General features: G+C 49.2%; 1 protein-coding gene across 1 annotated transcript; it reads left to right on the top strand.

Annotated features, from left to right (window-relative positions):
* Nucleotides 1-303: 303 nt before the first annotated feature.
* CCDC92 (coiled-coil domain containing 92) lies at nucleotides 304-13,040 on the top strand. Its single transcript, XM_061561088.1, is given in 6 exon segments — nucleotides 304-539; nucleotides 7,287-7,477; nucleotides 9,011-9,055; nucleotides 11,634-11,994; nucleotides 12,463-12,796; nucleotides 12,798-13,040. Coding segments are annotated over 5 exon segments (996 nt in total). The 5' UTR covers nucleotides 304-539; nucleotides 7,287-7,335; the 3' UTR covers nucleotides 12,912-13,040.
* Nucleotides 13,041-13,287: the final 247 nt, after the last annotated feature.

The following is a 13,287-nucleotide window of genomic DNA, read 5'->3' as shown; positions in this document are numbered from 1 at the left end:
TAAATAAATAATAATAAAATAGAAGTAATAATAGAAATAAAATAATAAATCATTATTTTATTTATATTATAACTTATATTATTTTATTTTTTATTTTTTCCCCTACGTACCTTTACCGAAAAAACCTAAGAGTATGAATCCTTGCAGTCACGAAAACTTCAAATCTAGAAGCAAAGCACTTGCAGGGCTGCGCCTTCATCTCACCCCCCCCCCCCCCCCCGTTATAGGAGCGCAATGGTTTCGCCCTGCGGACCCGGTCGCCATGGTGACCGCGGGGGGTCGCCATGGTAACCAAGGGGGGTCCCCGCACAGACGCAGCGCGGGCGGCGCTGCCCCCGAGCGCTGCTGGGTCCGGCCGCTCGCCCTCGTCGCTCCCTCCTCATCCTCGTTCTCCTCCGTCTTCTTCTTCGTCTTCTTCTTGTCGCTGCCGGCAGCAGCCGCACGCTCGAGCTGAGCGACCGGCAAGAGACGGTGGAGACGGTGGTGGAGAGGGCGGCCCGGGTGCAGCAGCAGCAGCGGCGACGACTACGACGACTACGGTGAGCGGACGTACCCGGGTCGGCCGGTCTCAATAATCATCATCATCATTCATCACCGATCCATAGATCCATCGATCTATCGCACTCCTGCGCCTCAGCTGACTTGCTCGCTCCGTCTCCTGCGGGGTCGGTGCGTTGCGTTCTCGCTCGCACGCGTCGATTCCGCGTCCTTTGCCGGTGTCAACGAAGCACGCTCCTCCATTGGGGAATTCGATTAAAAATGAGCCAATGACCCCCCCCCCACACACACACAAACGCCGCGCCCCCCAATCAAGGGGGGTGCTGGATAAAGGTTGCAATGTACTCGAGGCGATGTTGTGTGTGGTATTGAACGCGACTGGTCACGGGTTTTTTGCCCCGTTGTCCGAGTTTCAGGCGTTGTTGTTAGTGGCGTTGTTGTCTGTGTTGTTGTTGGGTGGTGTTGGGTGGCGTTGTTGGTGGCGTTGTTGTTGTTGGTCGTGTTGGGTGGTGGTGGTGTTGTTGTGTGGTGGTGGTGTTGTTGTGTGGCGTTGTTGTTGTTGGTGGTGTTGTTGGGTGATGGTGGTGATGTTGTTGTTGATGGTGTTGTTGGGTGGTGGTGATGTTGGATGGTGGTGGTGTTGTTGTGTGGTGGTGGTGGTGGTGTTGTTGGGTGGCGTTGTTGTTGGTGGTGTTGGGTGGTGGTGGTGGTGGTGTTGTTGGGTGGTGGTGGTGTTGTTGTGTGGTGGTGTTGTTGGGTGGCGTTGTTGTTGTTGGTGGTGTTGTTGTTGGTGTTGTTGGTGTTGTTGGGTGGTGGTGGTGATGTTGTTGGGTGGTGGTGGTGGTGTTGTAGGTGATGTTGTTGTCAGCGCGCTGCGTTACGAACCCGGCGACCCGAGTTAAATACCCGCTCATGGGGAACAACACCCAGTGACGATTATCTGAACCGGTCCTGGGCCTCCCCATACATCGACTCAGCCTCAAATGAGTACCCGGTGCGATGTGCAAAACATCGCCACTGGGGAGACAAAGGCGGTCGGGCGTGGTGCTGGCCACCCACCCCCTCGTGTTGCGTGCCAGCCATCATAGGTGCTCGCTAACAGCACTTGCCCCAACAGCCTGTAAAGGCTACACGGGGGATATTTGTCCTTGTTGTTTTGATGGTGGTGTTGTCCACAACCATACGATCATAGTTTCTTTTGTCTTAAATATCGTGGCTGTCATCATCACTCATCATCACTGCCATCTTCAACATCATCACTGCCACCACCCACAATCATCGGTGTAGCAATCATCGCTGTTATCGTCATCATCACCGTAACCATCACTGTCGTTATTAAATACAACTTGTAATTTTAACATCACAGCTGTAGCCTTCAACATAATTAATCTCGTCGTCATAATTGCTGTCATCATCATCATCGTATTCTCAACGTCGCTCTCATAAAGTGAATGGTTATTAATTGCAATGTAGAGATATCTTATTGATGTTCCTCCTGCCTTGGCGCAATCGTTTCACCTGAGCAAGACGATTTATTTGTCTCGATGGTAGCAGTAGAATACAAGTACCGTACGATATCGTACTGTCCATAATGTACGGTGTATTAATTTCTGTGACCGTATTGTAACAATAATCTATTTCGAATGAACATCAGCTGTTATTGGTTTCAAATCAACATCAATCATTGCAGTAGAGGAGTAGTAATGATGCCAATTATGCCATTGTAAAAAAATATATCCATTATCAATCTTGATCTCCTTTTCGGTCAGCATCAAAACATGATCGCTGTCATTTTTACTCAATAACATCACTGCCATCATCACTTCTGCCATTGCTATTCCTGTTGTAACCATTGCTGTAATCAACATCATCTCTGTCATCAACATTGTTTGTTATAATCACTTGCATCATCATCACTCACGTACTCATTATTACTGCAGAGTCAGTTGAAGATGTGATGTAATGAAGGTTACGATGTCTGGCCTATAGGTCTCTTGCACTGTAACGCATTGTAAACATAACGTGTGTCTAAATGTGAGCGTAACTGCGCCACCACCACTAACCACCGCTCCACCCCAGGTGATGCAATGGCAAGCACATTGCACTGTAAACCTAGCGACCTGCGTTTAATTAACGGCCACAGCTAACATCGGTTCCAAATCATCTCGGAACTGGTTCTGGGCCTGTCCCTGCAACGACCCACACACACACCAGTATCGTGAAGCATGGTCAAATAACCCCCGTGACTGACATGGCATGGGTGACCTTATAGGTCAAGCAGTGGCGTGGGCTGTAAATTATCGTGTGATCAATTTAAATGCCCAGATATAACTATCTGCGAGCAGTATTGAAATACTGCATCTGTGATCTCTTTCGGCAATGGAGACTTGGTGTGTTTATTTTCAATTCTACGATCGTGGCACAAGTGTTGCAATGGATTTAATATTTTGCAGATGATGATGTCACTGGGTCGCAGTGCCGGTAGTGATGGGGGTGGTGCTGGGGTGGGTGGCGGAGTGGTCCCTGCGCCACCAAATGTCCCTTTGGCACCACCCAAGTTCACTCTCCCTCGCGGTATTTCACCGTTATGGTGACCTCTCACCCCACCACTGGCCCCGTATCCCAGATAAGCTGGAGCCGGGGGCTGCTTCGTCTTTAAACTTTCGGACATATAAAGCAGCCAACAACACTCCGATTAATTTCCCTGAAGAAATACGGTGCAGTGCAGTAATTGGATGGCTTTACCGTAGTGGCACAATCAACACAGCACAGGGTCCTGCCAGCATCACCATAAACCATTTTTTGTATCCACTGCTAGTTAATAGGGAATATCCATGCCATCGCTATCGCTCCTGCACCACGGCGGTCCTGTCCATCTCACTCTTCTGCACGTGTCCTGATCTCATCGCTCTATCTCTGTGGTAGTTGCCCTCCCGGGCGTGCTATCCGTTGGCCACCAATTCCACCACTCGACTTGTCCACAACAACCGCTATTCGCCACTAGGTTGCGGTGACGTCACCACGGCGCTTGCGCCAGGCTAGGTGCACTTTAAGGCCGCGTAAAGTGTCGAACGCCCGCTAGCAGGTCACGGGACAGACCCAGGTGCCATGGGTCGACGGACTGAGATGATTCGGTCAGTCGACTTATCCACACCCACACTTGACACACACATTCTCGTATACTGCTGTAGACGTGACAATTGGTAATGGTTGGACACAAGGTATACAACATTCCACCGCCTCAGTCGTCCTGCGTTTTCGTGGAAGTTGCTTTAGGTGGGTGGTGGCGCAATGGTTAGCGCACTGCACTATGAACCCACCATCATCCAAAGTTCGATTCCCGGCCACGGCTAACTTCTGAGCCCCTCCCTACGCAAACCCTCACTGACCAATATGGTCAAGTATGATCAAACCCCCCACTACATGAGGAGGTCTTCATCCTCATCCACTAGAGGATTGACAAAATGCTGCTGATTATTGTTGACATTGTCATGAGATTTGTTCCTCGAAAGAACACGACAGCAACTAATTCTGGACTGCACGCGGCACAGACGTGTGGCACAGGCGTGTGTCGTGCGGCGTGTAACACCACACGCGGGTGCTGACAGATGACACCGACAGAAACTCGCTTTGTAAAGCACCTTGGCCGCTAATTGCGGCGAGTGATCGCTGCAAACAAAACGGGCGGTTTCCCTGGGAATCTGCCGGCAGCTCAAGCTCACGATGGTTTGCACGAAGCTCGTGGCGGGGTCACTCAGATCTCTTATTGATAGCTGTGAAGTTTTATTAGCAATAATCATAATCATAGACTGCATGCAAGCATTAACAACAGCTGTGCCATACAGCTAGGCTCAACTGCATCGCACTACAGTATACCGACGATGCTCACAAGGAGTCTTCTTTAGATTGATTAGAAGATGGTTATAAGTACACCCCTTGGGAACAAGGCCAGCTGTGCTTATATGAAAAGTAGCACACTTGCTTCGGAATTGCCCTTCACCTTACGTCAACGTAATGTAAGCACGTGTGTTGATGTATCAAAACTGTGCTGAGCTTCTGGTGTACTTTTAGGAAAATATTTTGCCGAAGGGCTGACGCTTGGAGAACACGTGAGCGTTGTGAGCTTTCGCACACCCGTGCAGAAGGTGACGCGACGGTTCGATACCATCTTCGGCACAAGCCCACGAATGGGCGTGCAGGGAAACCCATGGCCTGGTGCCTTGAGCCAGGACTGGCAGCGGCTCACGTTTGATCAAGGAACTGCAGCCAAGAGAGATCCGGAGCCCCTCAGGAGCACTTTTAATTATTTTCGGTGCCACCAGTGGGGAGCGCCACTGACCCCTGTCCCCACCTCCCTTTCGCGTAAATGTTTGGAACACAGTAATAGATTTCACATGTCAAGGTTCACGCAGCTTGAAAACCCCACAGACCTGGCAGCCTGCGTGTTGCCTCAACTGGATCAGACAATGGCAGTTACGGGTTTTAGAACTAGACCTCTGGTTGTTGCCACCCGCACTGCCTCGGCTGCTTAGCTGGTTCCCATGGGAAATGAACACAAACCGTGAAGGCTGAGGTTTTTTTTTTCTCCTCCGATCTAATGGAGATGTCAATTCCTCGGAGGAAAGAGGGCGGCCGTGGCTTAATGGTGACTGCACTGTTGTTTCCCGTACCCCTACGGCACGCTGCGCAAAGAGAGAGAGAGAGAAAAAAAGACTGTGCGCACGTCTGCGAGCGCACGGATTTGTCCTTGCCGCACGGCCGATGTCAGACACCCCTTGCAGCGGCGCAACCTAAATATTTCGCTCGTTTTTCACAAACTCAGCGAGCACGTTCGACGTTACCCCTCCACCCTCCCGACAACGAAAAAGAAACCGCCTCGCGCGGAGTTCCAGCGTCCATCACCGGCGCGTTAGCGCGCATGTTGTGCGGACACGACGCAGGGCCCGTGTGAAGCATTACACACTTTCTCCCAAACGTAGTGCAGCGTTAATGCGGGCGAGTGCTTTACCATTTGACAGCGCTTTGAGGAGAGTACGCGCTTGCCTCAGGGAAGGTTATACGACTGGTCGCTTGAGTAGCCTTTCTGCACAGCGGGCGCAGGATTAATCATTTGTCAGGCTGCGGGCTGAGAGAGTTGGCTGTTTGCGTTATTGGCTGCGCTTTTACCGGCCCAGGACCCTTACAGCAGCTTTATTTGTGCGCTGGCAAAGAAATCCTCTGACTTCAAACCCACCCCCGTAATTTCAATTTAACTCCGCACATCTCACATCACATCAAGAGAGAGTGTATTTTTTTTACAGGCTGCTCACTTCCACGTTGGCTAAATTAACTGTCACATCCTGGAATGTCCTAACAGCAGTGGGTACATTATATTAACCAGCATTGGAATTCATTGCACCCGCATCGAAATTGGATGCCCTTCGTTTGAGAAAAAAACTGTCTCTGCTAAAAATATATAAACGAATTTGGGGGGGGAGAAACCTTTCTTGACGTGAATGGGAGTACTGTATTCCGTAATTCCAGCGAAAAATTACCCATGCGTGTAGGTGGCTTCCTTGTTTTTGTCTGTTTTCCTTCGATAAAAACACACAGGCATGGGCACATCGGCCCGAGAGAGGCAAGATGGGTTGTTCACATCGGTCTATTCCCCTCAGGGCCTCAACAGCTGAAATGTGATTACCGGGACGGCAGCGGGAAACAGTCACGTTGCGGCTGAAATTGTATTTGAGCGCAACGGCCCATTAGCCCATCCCTAACAATGCAGCACAGGGTCTACGTCACAGCAAGAACAGCACCAATGCTGCACAGCGCATATGTGAGATTACCAAACGTGCACGGAGAGCAGCGGATCAAGCCCACTCCATCACCGCCACCGCAAGACACACTGTGTGACTGCTGATCTTTGAAGCAACTGCTAAGTTGTTTGCTTATACAGTAATCATCTGATTTAGTATTTGGCTTTAGCTCGCTGAGCCAATTGCATGCTAAGCTGGATTTGATTAAGAGACACGGAAGGCAGTGGCACGGATTCTTACGTCACAACTTTTTAAAAGGCATTTGCAGATGTTTGACGATCTGCAGATGGATTAACAGATTAATGCCTCATTACGTGGGTTTGAAATGGATTGCGAACGGATGATCTCTTAAGCACAGAACATCTGTTGTTATGCACCATCTCCTTGTAATGTATTAAAGTAAAAATTACTCTGCCAGGTGCATGAACTGTCCTCTGCTCTCAGTGACGCACGTTAGGTTTTCGGCATTTGTTCTGTACAGCTCTTCGGTGTGTTTTTCGAGTCATACCACTCGTTACAGCCATCTCTTAGACACACTTAGGCGGTTGTGCTGTCGCTACGTTGTCCCCACCTGAAGAAGGACGCTTGTGTTGCGCCCGAAACGTCGTGATTTAATTTAGTTGTTTTTATTTTTTTTATTTTTTTACTTACGTGACTTTACCGAAAAAAACAAAGAGTATGAATCCTTGCAGTCACGAAAGCTTCAAATCTAGAAGTACCACTCGTTGTTTGGCACGATGTCCAACGTTTTGCTCCACATGCCGGGCGCTTGTTTAGCTCCCGCAGGTTTTCACGAACAACGCGCGGTACATCGCGACAGAGGGCCGAACTTTCTAGTTCACCCCCGGTGCTTTCAATTTTTTTGCTGAAATCTATGGGAAGGCGCCAAGGACCGCGGCGACGCTCCACGTCAGACATGCTGGCGCCAACGTGCGTATCAGCACCACGGCCAGTGCGTGCCAACCGACAAGTGGGTGTCTAAATTTCTTGCAGGAGGACGGGCGCACGCGCGCACTTTGTGTCCGACAAAGGGGAGGGCACCATGGCGGCGGCGGCGGCGCTGCAGCCCCTCGAGATGCAGGTGCAGAGCGCCCGGCGGAACCTGCTGTTCCTGCAGCAGGAGCACGCCGCCACCCTGCAGGGCCTTCACGTCGAGATCCGCAGCCTGCAGCAGCGTTGCACAGGTCGGTCAGCCGGGTGTAGCAGGGGTGGAGGTGGACTGGGGGCGGGGGGTGGCAGCCGGGGACGAGGGAACAGGTGCTTCATGAAAGGGGCTCTGGTGCACGGTAACATTTTGAGTATAGTCCATGAGCACAGAACAGACATTTCACTGAAAACACATTCGTCAGTAACACTGTGGCCTTGGCTTTACTTCATAGCACGTAAATAGAGAGGCGAGAGCGTTCGAGTGGATTATACGAGTTGGAGACTGCACTTGGCACCACCATGGGGCCTGATGAGATTTACACGTAAAAAAGAAAAAATTCACTTGACGGTGCCACCTGCAATTTATTTTCATGGCCAACAACAGTGAATTATGAGATAACCATTTGAAATTAGTGACTCCTATCATTCACTCTTTATCAGCCTTGTAAATAAATCTGTGATGCTGAAGTATGAAGGGACTCGAAAGCATCACCGGTTTACTTATTGCCCATGCACAATAGCTTCGTGATTATTTAGCTTATGACCACCTCACCCGGAAGGTGCCTAATCTCGTTCAGTCTCGGAAGCTGAGCAGGGATGGGCGACCACGATAAAACAGTTGTCATCGTCTGCTGCGGGGCTACATCAGGATTGCTAATTTGTAAGCCGTCTTCATCGCACGCCGATTTTTTTTTTGCACGAAAAAATTGCGACAAATATCTTATGGAATTTATAAAGTGGTATGCTCTGCTTTGAAAACCGGTTTGTGGTCGAAGAGAAAATCGGGAGCTTACCGTGTGAAAATCTGGTAGGATCGGCAAGTGTGTATCGGGAGTGTACTTAATGTGAAAACATAACATTCTGGCAGTCTTAACATTATGAGACCACGTTAACATTTTTAATGTACATTTTCGCAATAGTTACCACTCTTGAGGTACGATCATATATTGTCCAACTGGAATGTCACTTTAGGCCTTCAATATATCCAAAAATGTAGACTGGTGTGACATTCTTAAGTATCTCACTTTATCTCATTCTCACATTTTGACTGCCCTTTCTACATTGTCATTCATTTATAGAGATAGTTATTTAAAGATATAGTTGTAGAGATAGGAATAGCTACTTGTAAGGGTGCACTCAACACTCACAATGGGTGCCATGGTGGCGAGATGTTAATTACCTTGCCCAGTATACAGAAGGTCGTGGGTTCGATCCTGACCCTTACGCCTGCTGTGTATTTGGAGTTTGCGTGTTCTCCCAATGGTCACGTGGATTTTTCTATGTGTCTTCCCTTTTTTCCGTCCACATTTAGAAACATGCGTTTGGAGTATTTGGCTGCTATAAATATGCCACTTCATTGAGCTATCATTTGTGGCCAGATCACTTCTGAAAAAGAGCTATGTAGCTCAGTGGGCCTTACCTGGTAAAATAAAAAATCGTTTAGTTTGTAGTTTTTACAAGAGCCAGCAGGAACTAATGGACAATTGTACCACTCGGGCAACTTGATGGGCCTTCCTTCACTGAAGCGCATGTCGTGATGTCGTGACTGATGCTTGTCATTCTTTCTGCAGATTTGACCTTTCAGTTGGCAAAAGTCAAGTCTGAAAATGAGCCAGGTGAGATCCATTTCTGCGATGGCCGTCGGTGGTGCCACGTTTTATCCTTCCGAGGTCGCTGGATTGCAAATTGATTTTCCTAATGGTCTGGCGGCGGTATCGTTGCAGCTGCCCCGCCTTACTAGGGAGCCTCTGTTGTCAGATTCGTATCACTTTTAACGTAGATTAGTCACCGTGAAATAGATACTGCACGCTTACAGTGCGCATCGCTTACAAACCGCTGGCCCCGTGCAAGACTCCTACTCTCAAATGCTTGCAGCACAACACAACACCGTCAATAAATAAAGCATTAAAATGTCGTAACTTAATAACAAATTAATTATTCTAATAATAATACATCTGGGGCAGGGGGGGGAATCGTTTTAAAATGACACGGATCGATTTTACTTTGGATAGCCAGCAACGCTAATGCATCGTTATCTACTCTGGTGTGGAACTGCAAGCATTAGGCACGGAGCAGCTACAGCACTGGACAGTGCCTATTATGCCCATTGGATAATACGGTCCCAGCACTGCGCACGGCTAAAACACTGCATGGGCAGGGCTGGACTGCGGCAAGGCACAGGGCAATGTCGACTCGCCCCGTTGATCCATTTTTATTTTTGGAGGAGAATGATGTCAGGATGCGGAAGTAGCCTTTGGCATCAGCAGCCTTCAGTCGCATCAATAATTCACGCCGGGTAATGGGTTGCTGCGCTGTCGCCCGGGAGTCTAAAAACGTAGTCTTGTGACACCTTTACGGATTCGAAATCGCCTTTCACAAAAGACTGCTGGCTACACGGCATGGGAGCCGTGGGTTTTTTCGACTGCTGTATGCAGCATGCTTGGAGTACTTGGGGGGTGCAGGGGGGGGGGGGTTATTTGGCAGTGAGAGTTCACACGACTTGTGCGGATGATTCAAGCTTGCTGCGTGCTGCAGCATGCATTATTCAACGACGCCTGCCCGCTGTTCAGATCATTCCAAAGTAGCTCCCACGGGGTCCCGGGAAAGCTCAATGCGAGCAACTGGCATGAAAACAACACACGCATGCTTTAAAGTAATGGGATTTTTTATCACAAAATTTGACCAATATCTGGAGCTCGGAGACTGACAGTTTTTATGCAATGCGACACCGCACACGGTTTTCGGTGTCGCACACAAACTCATTATAACCACAAATGTTAAAGAAACTCACCACCTTTGTTAACTTTTCCTTGTATATAATGTAGAAATGTTAGGCTGTTTCAGGAAATTGCCCGTCTTCAAAACAGCGATGCCCAAATTGTTATTTCATTTTAAATGTTTCTCTTTTAAGTGATATTGATGAATGTGGTGAGTTATTTTTTAATCATGCATCTGCACTGTCGCCAAAAAAAATACCCATAATTATTCGAGGTGTATTTCTTGAGGCAATTATAAGTAATGCATTTTTTTGCCCGTTGGTAGCCATTTCGTGTTATTTACGTGACATTTTAAGTGAATTAAGTTATTTGTTTCCTTTGTTACTTTCAAAAGTTGCTTCTTCTCTTGCGCATACTGATGCGTTGTCATCTCAGGCCTTTTTGGTCACGCCCAGCCTTAACATTAGCGGTGGGCAACCCGGGTTGGCCACTGAGGGTGGTGCAAAGCTGCGAGGGATAGAAAAAATGTACTTGGCGTACAAATGGAGGTACGCAGCAACATTAACACAGTGAGAAAAATACATCAAATACATAAATATAGACACTGAGAAATATAGAAAGACAGAGAGGCCCAGAGAGACACCGAGAAACAGAGACACTGAGAAACATAGAGGGACATAGAGAGATACAGAGAGACAAAGATACATAGAGAGACACTGATAAACATAGAGAGACACTGAGAAAACATAGAGAGACCGAGAGAAACCCATAGAGACACACAGAGACCCAGAGAGACATAGACCACCTGTTCTCCCAGTTATAAACCTGAGAGGTGTGTTGTTTTTTTTCCACCCAGGGCACCGTGTATGTCAAGTAACACGTGATGTTTCACTTCCCCGCAAATTAGATTTTCACGATTCCAGGTATAAATGAGAATCAAAGAATCAATATTTTGTCTTATTGGTCCCATCTCATTTCTATTGTTTGTATTGCTTCTTTTTGGGTTTTTTTTAGGTTCTCCGGTTTCCTCCCATACACAAAAGCACATGGCAGTTAAATCTTGACTTAAAGCTTTTGTGACTGCAGGAATACATGTTCTATGGGTCTTTCGGTAAAGCCACGTAGATGGCAACACAAGCAATCGTCTTCAGGTGAGAGAGGGTTGTGTTGGCCCAACATCCTGAGGGAGAGGACCCTCCTGAAATAAAGTGCTCAGACTTTGGTGTCTTTTTTTCTCTGTAAATAACGAATTATGTTTGTAATTAATTATATTAAACTAAAGAGACATAAGCATAACTGCACATATCATTTACGAAAATCGAAAAATATGTATTTTTTGACGTGCGCTATGCTGTGCACTTATTGTGGGCGTACGAATCGATTTTAGTTTGTGAATTATTACACGGCTTGCATGCAGGCTGGCCCTGTCCAGCAACACTATGAAATTAAATTGAATGTTCCACCCATTTTGCTGCAGGCGACCTGCAACAGCGCCACCAGGAGCTTGAAGCCAAACTGCGGGCACAGGAGCAGGAGAATCGCTCACTCAGTGACCAGCTGGAGCAGACGACTGCCCACCTGCTGGCGCTGAAGGCGGGCGCCAGCGAGCGCGAACGGCGGTACCTGGAGCAACTCCGCGCCAAGAGCCACAAGCTGAGCACGCTGTCACGGGAGTTGGAGCAGAAGGGCAGCACCATCGCTTACCTTACATCACAGCTGCACGCTGCCAAGCGCCAAATCAGCGTCAACCAACCGTCCGTACAGGCCGCGGAGACGGCGAGAAAGCGCGATAGCCAAGGCCCAGGAGTCCACGCTCGGGAAGTTGCGTTCTCCCAGAGGTACGGCTCTTGACGGTCATTGCGCGGCTTCCGTAAGCAAATGCCCCACAGTCTCGATTTAAAGCTTTCGTGACTGCAGGGATTCATCTTCTTGGTTCTTTCGGTAAAGTCACGTAGAAGGGAAGTAATAAAATAATAAAAATAAAACATAATAAAATAATTCTCACGACGTTTCGGCCACAACGCAAGCAGCCGTCCTCAGGTGAAGACCAGATCTGTGGCTTCAGCGTCTCCCCGACAGACCTGGTCTTCACCTGAGGACGGCTGCTTGCGTTGTGGCCGAAACGTCGTGAGAATTATTTTATTATGTTTTATTTTTATTATTTTATTACTTCCCTTCTACGTGACTTTACCGAAAGAACCAAGAAGATGCCCCACAGTCGTTCGTTCGCAACGCTCGCGGCTGCACATGAGATTTGGCATAGCGGTGTGGCTGGACAGGGCTTTGGTTTTTGCGTCCGCGGGCAGGTTTTCTCCGACGCCGCCACCGTCGTCTGCAAGACAGCGGTCCGCCGAGAGCGTGCGACGGCGATCGGTGCGAATGAGCCCGACGACGGGCGTCCTCGACGAATCCGAGCTGGAGGCGACGGCGGCGACGGCGGGGGCGACTGCGCGGAGGGATGTGGGATTCGTGTCCGTGGCGCGACGCGACGGGGACGGCATGCCGGACCCCGCGCCTTTCCTGCTGCTGCCGCCGCCGCCCCCCAGGCGTCCGCCGCCTTGCGCGCCCCTCGAGCTGCGGCCGGCGCTCATCCCGCCCATCTCTCCGGCGCGCACGGGGGCGCGGCCGAGGCACCGCACAGGCCCAGGCGGCGCCTCCCGGACCGACGGTGCCGGAGGTTCACACCCTGGCCGTGGAGCCGCTGAACGGCGCGAGCGTGCTCCTCGCGCGCGGAGAGACGGACCGCTCCGTGTGAGCTGCTCCCCATCATCCCCTGCAGTTCCCGTCCCTCATCCCCTCTATCCCTCGCCTCGCCGCCGTGTCCCTCATCCCCGTCACCTCAGCCTTCCCAGATCTCCAAGAGCCGCCGTATTTCGTGGTAATACAACCGCATTGCCACGCGATAAAAATGGCCAATGCTATGTGGTGAGGAGATGCTTTTTTATTACTGTGGCTTCATTGTAGATAGAAGGACGTTGCCACTTAAGGGGAGAGCAAAACGTGATCTGAGAGGGCTGAGGCTTTGTCATTTAGCATGACCCATGGTTAAATTTATGCCAGCACCTTCTGCATTTACATGTTTTTATACGTTTGACCTGATCTTTGAATCCAACGTTTAGAGTTTTTTTTAT

The sequence above is a fragment of the Lethenteron reissneri genome, chromosome 27 (assembly GCF_015708825.2).
Source record: "Lethenteron reissneri isolate LAM-NWPU_2019-01 chromosome 27, ASM1570882v1, whole genome shotgun sequence".
Classification (NCBI taxonomy): domain Eukaryota; kingdom Metazoa; phylum Chordata; class Hyperoartia; order Petromyzontiformes; family Petromyzontidae; genus Lethenteron; species Lethenteron reissneri.
The sequence above is the reverse complement of the archived record's forward strand: the minus strand, read 5'-3'. Positions and strand labels throughout refer to the sequence as shown.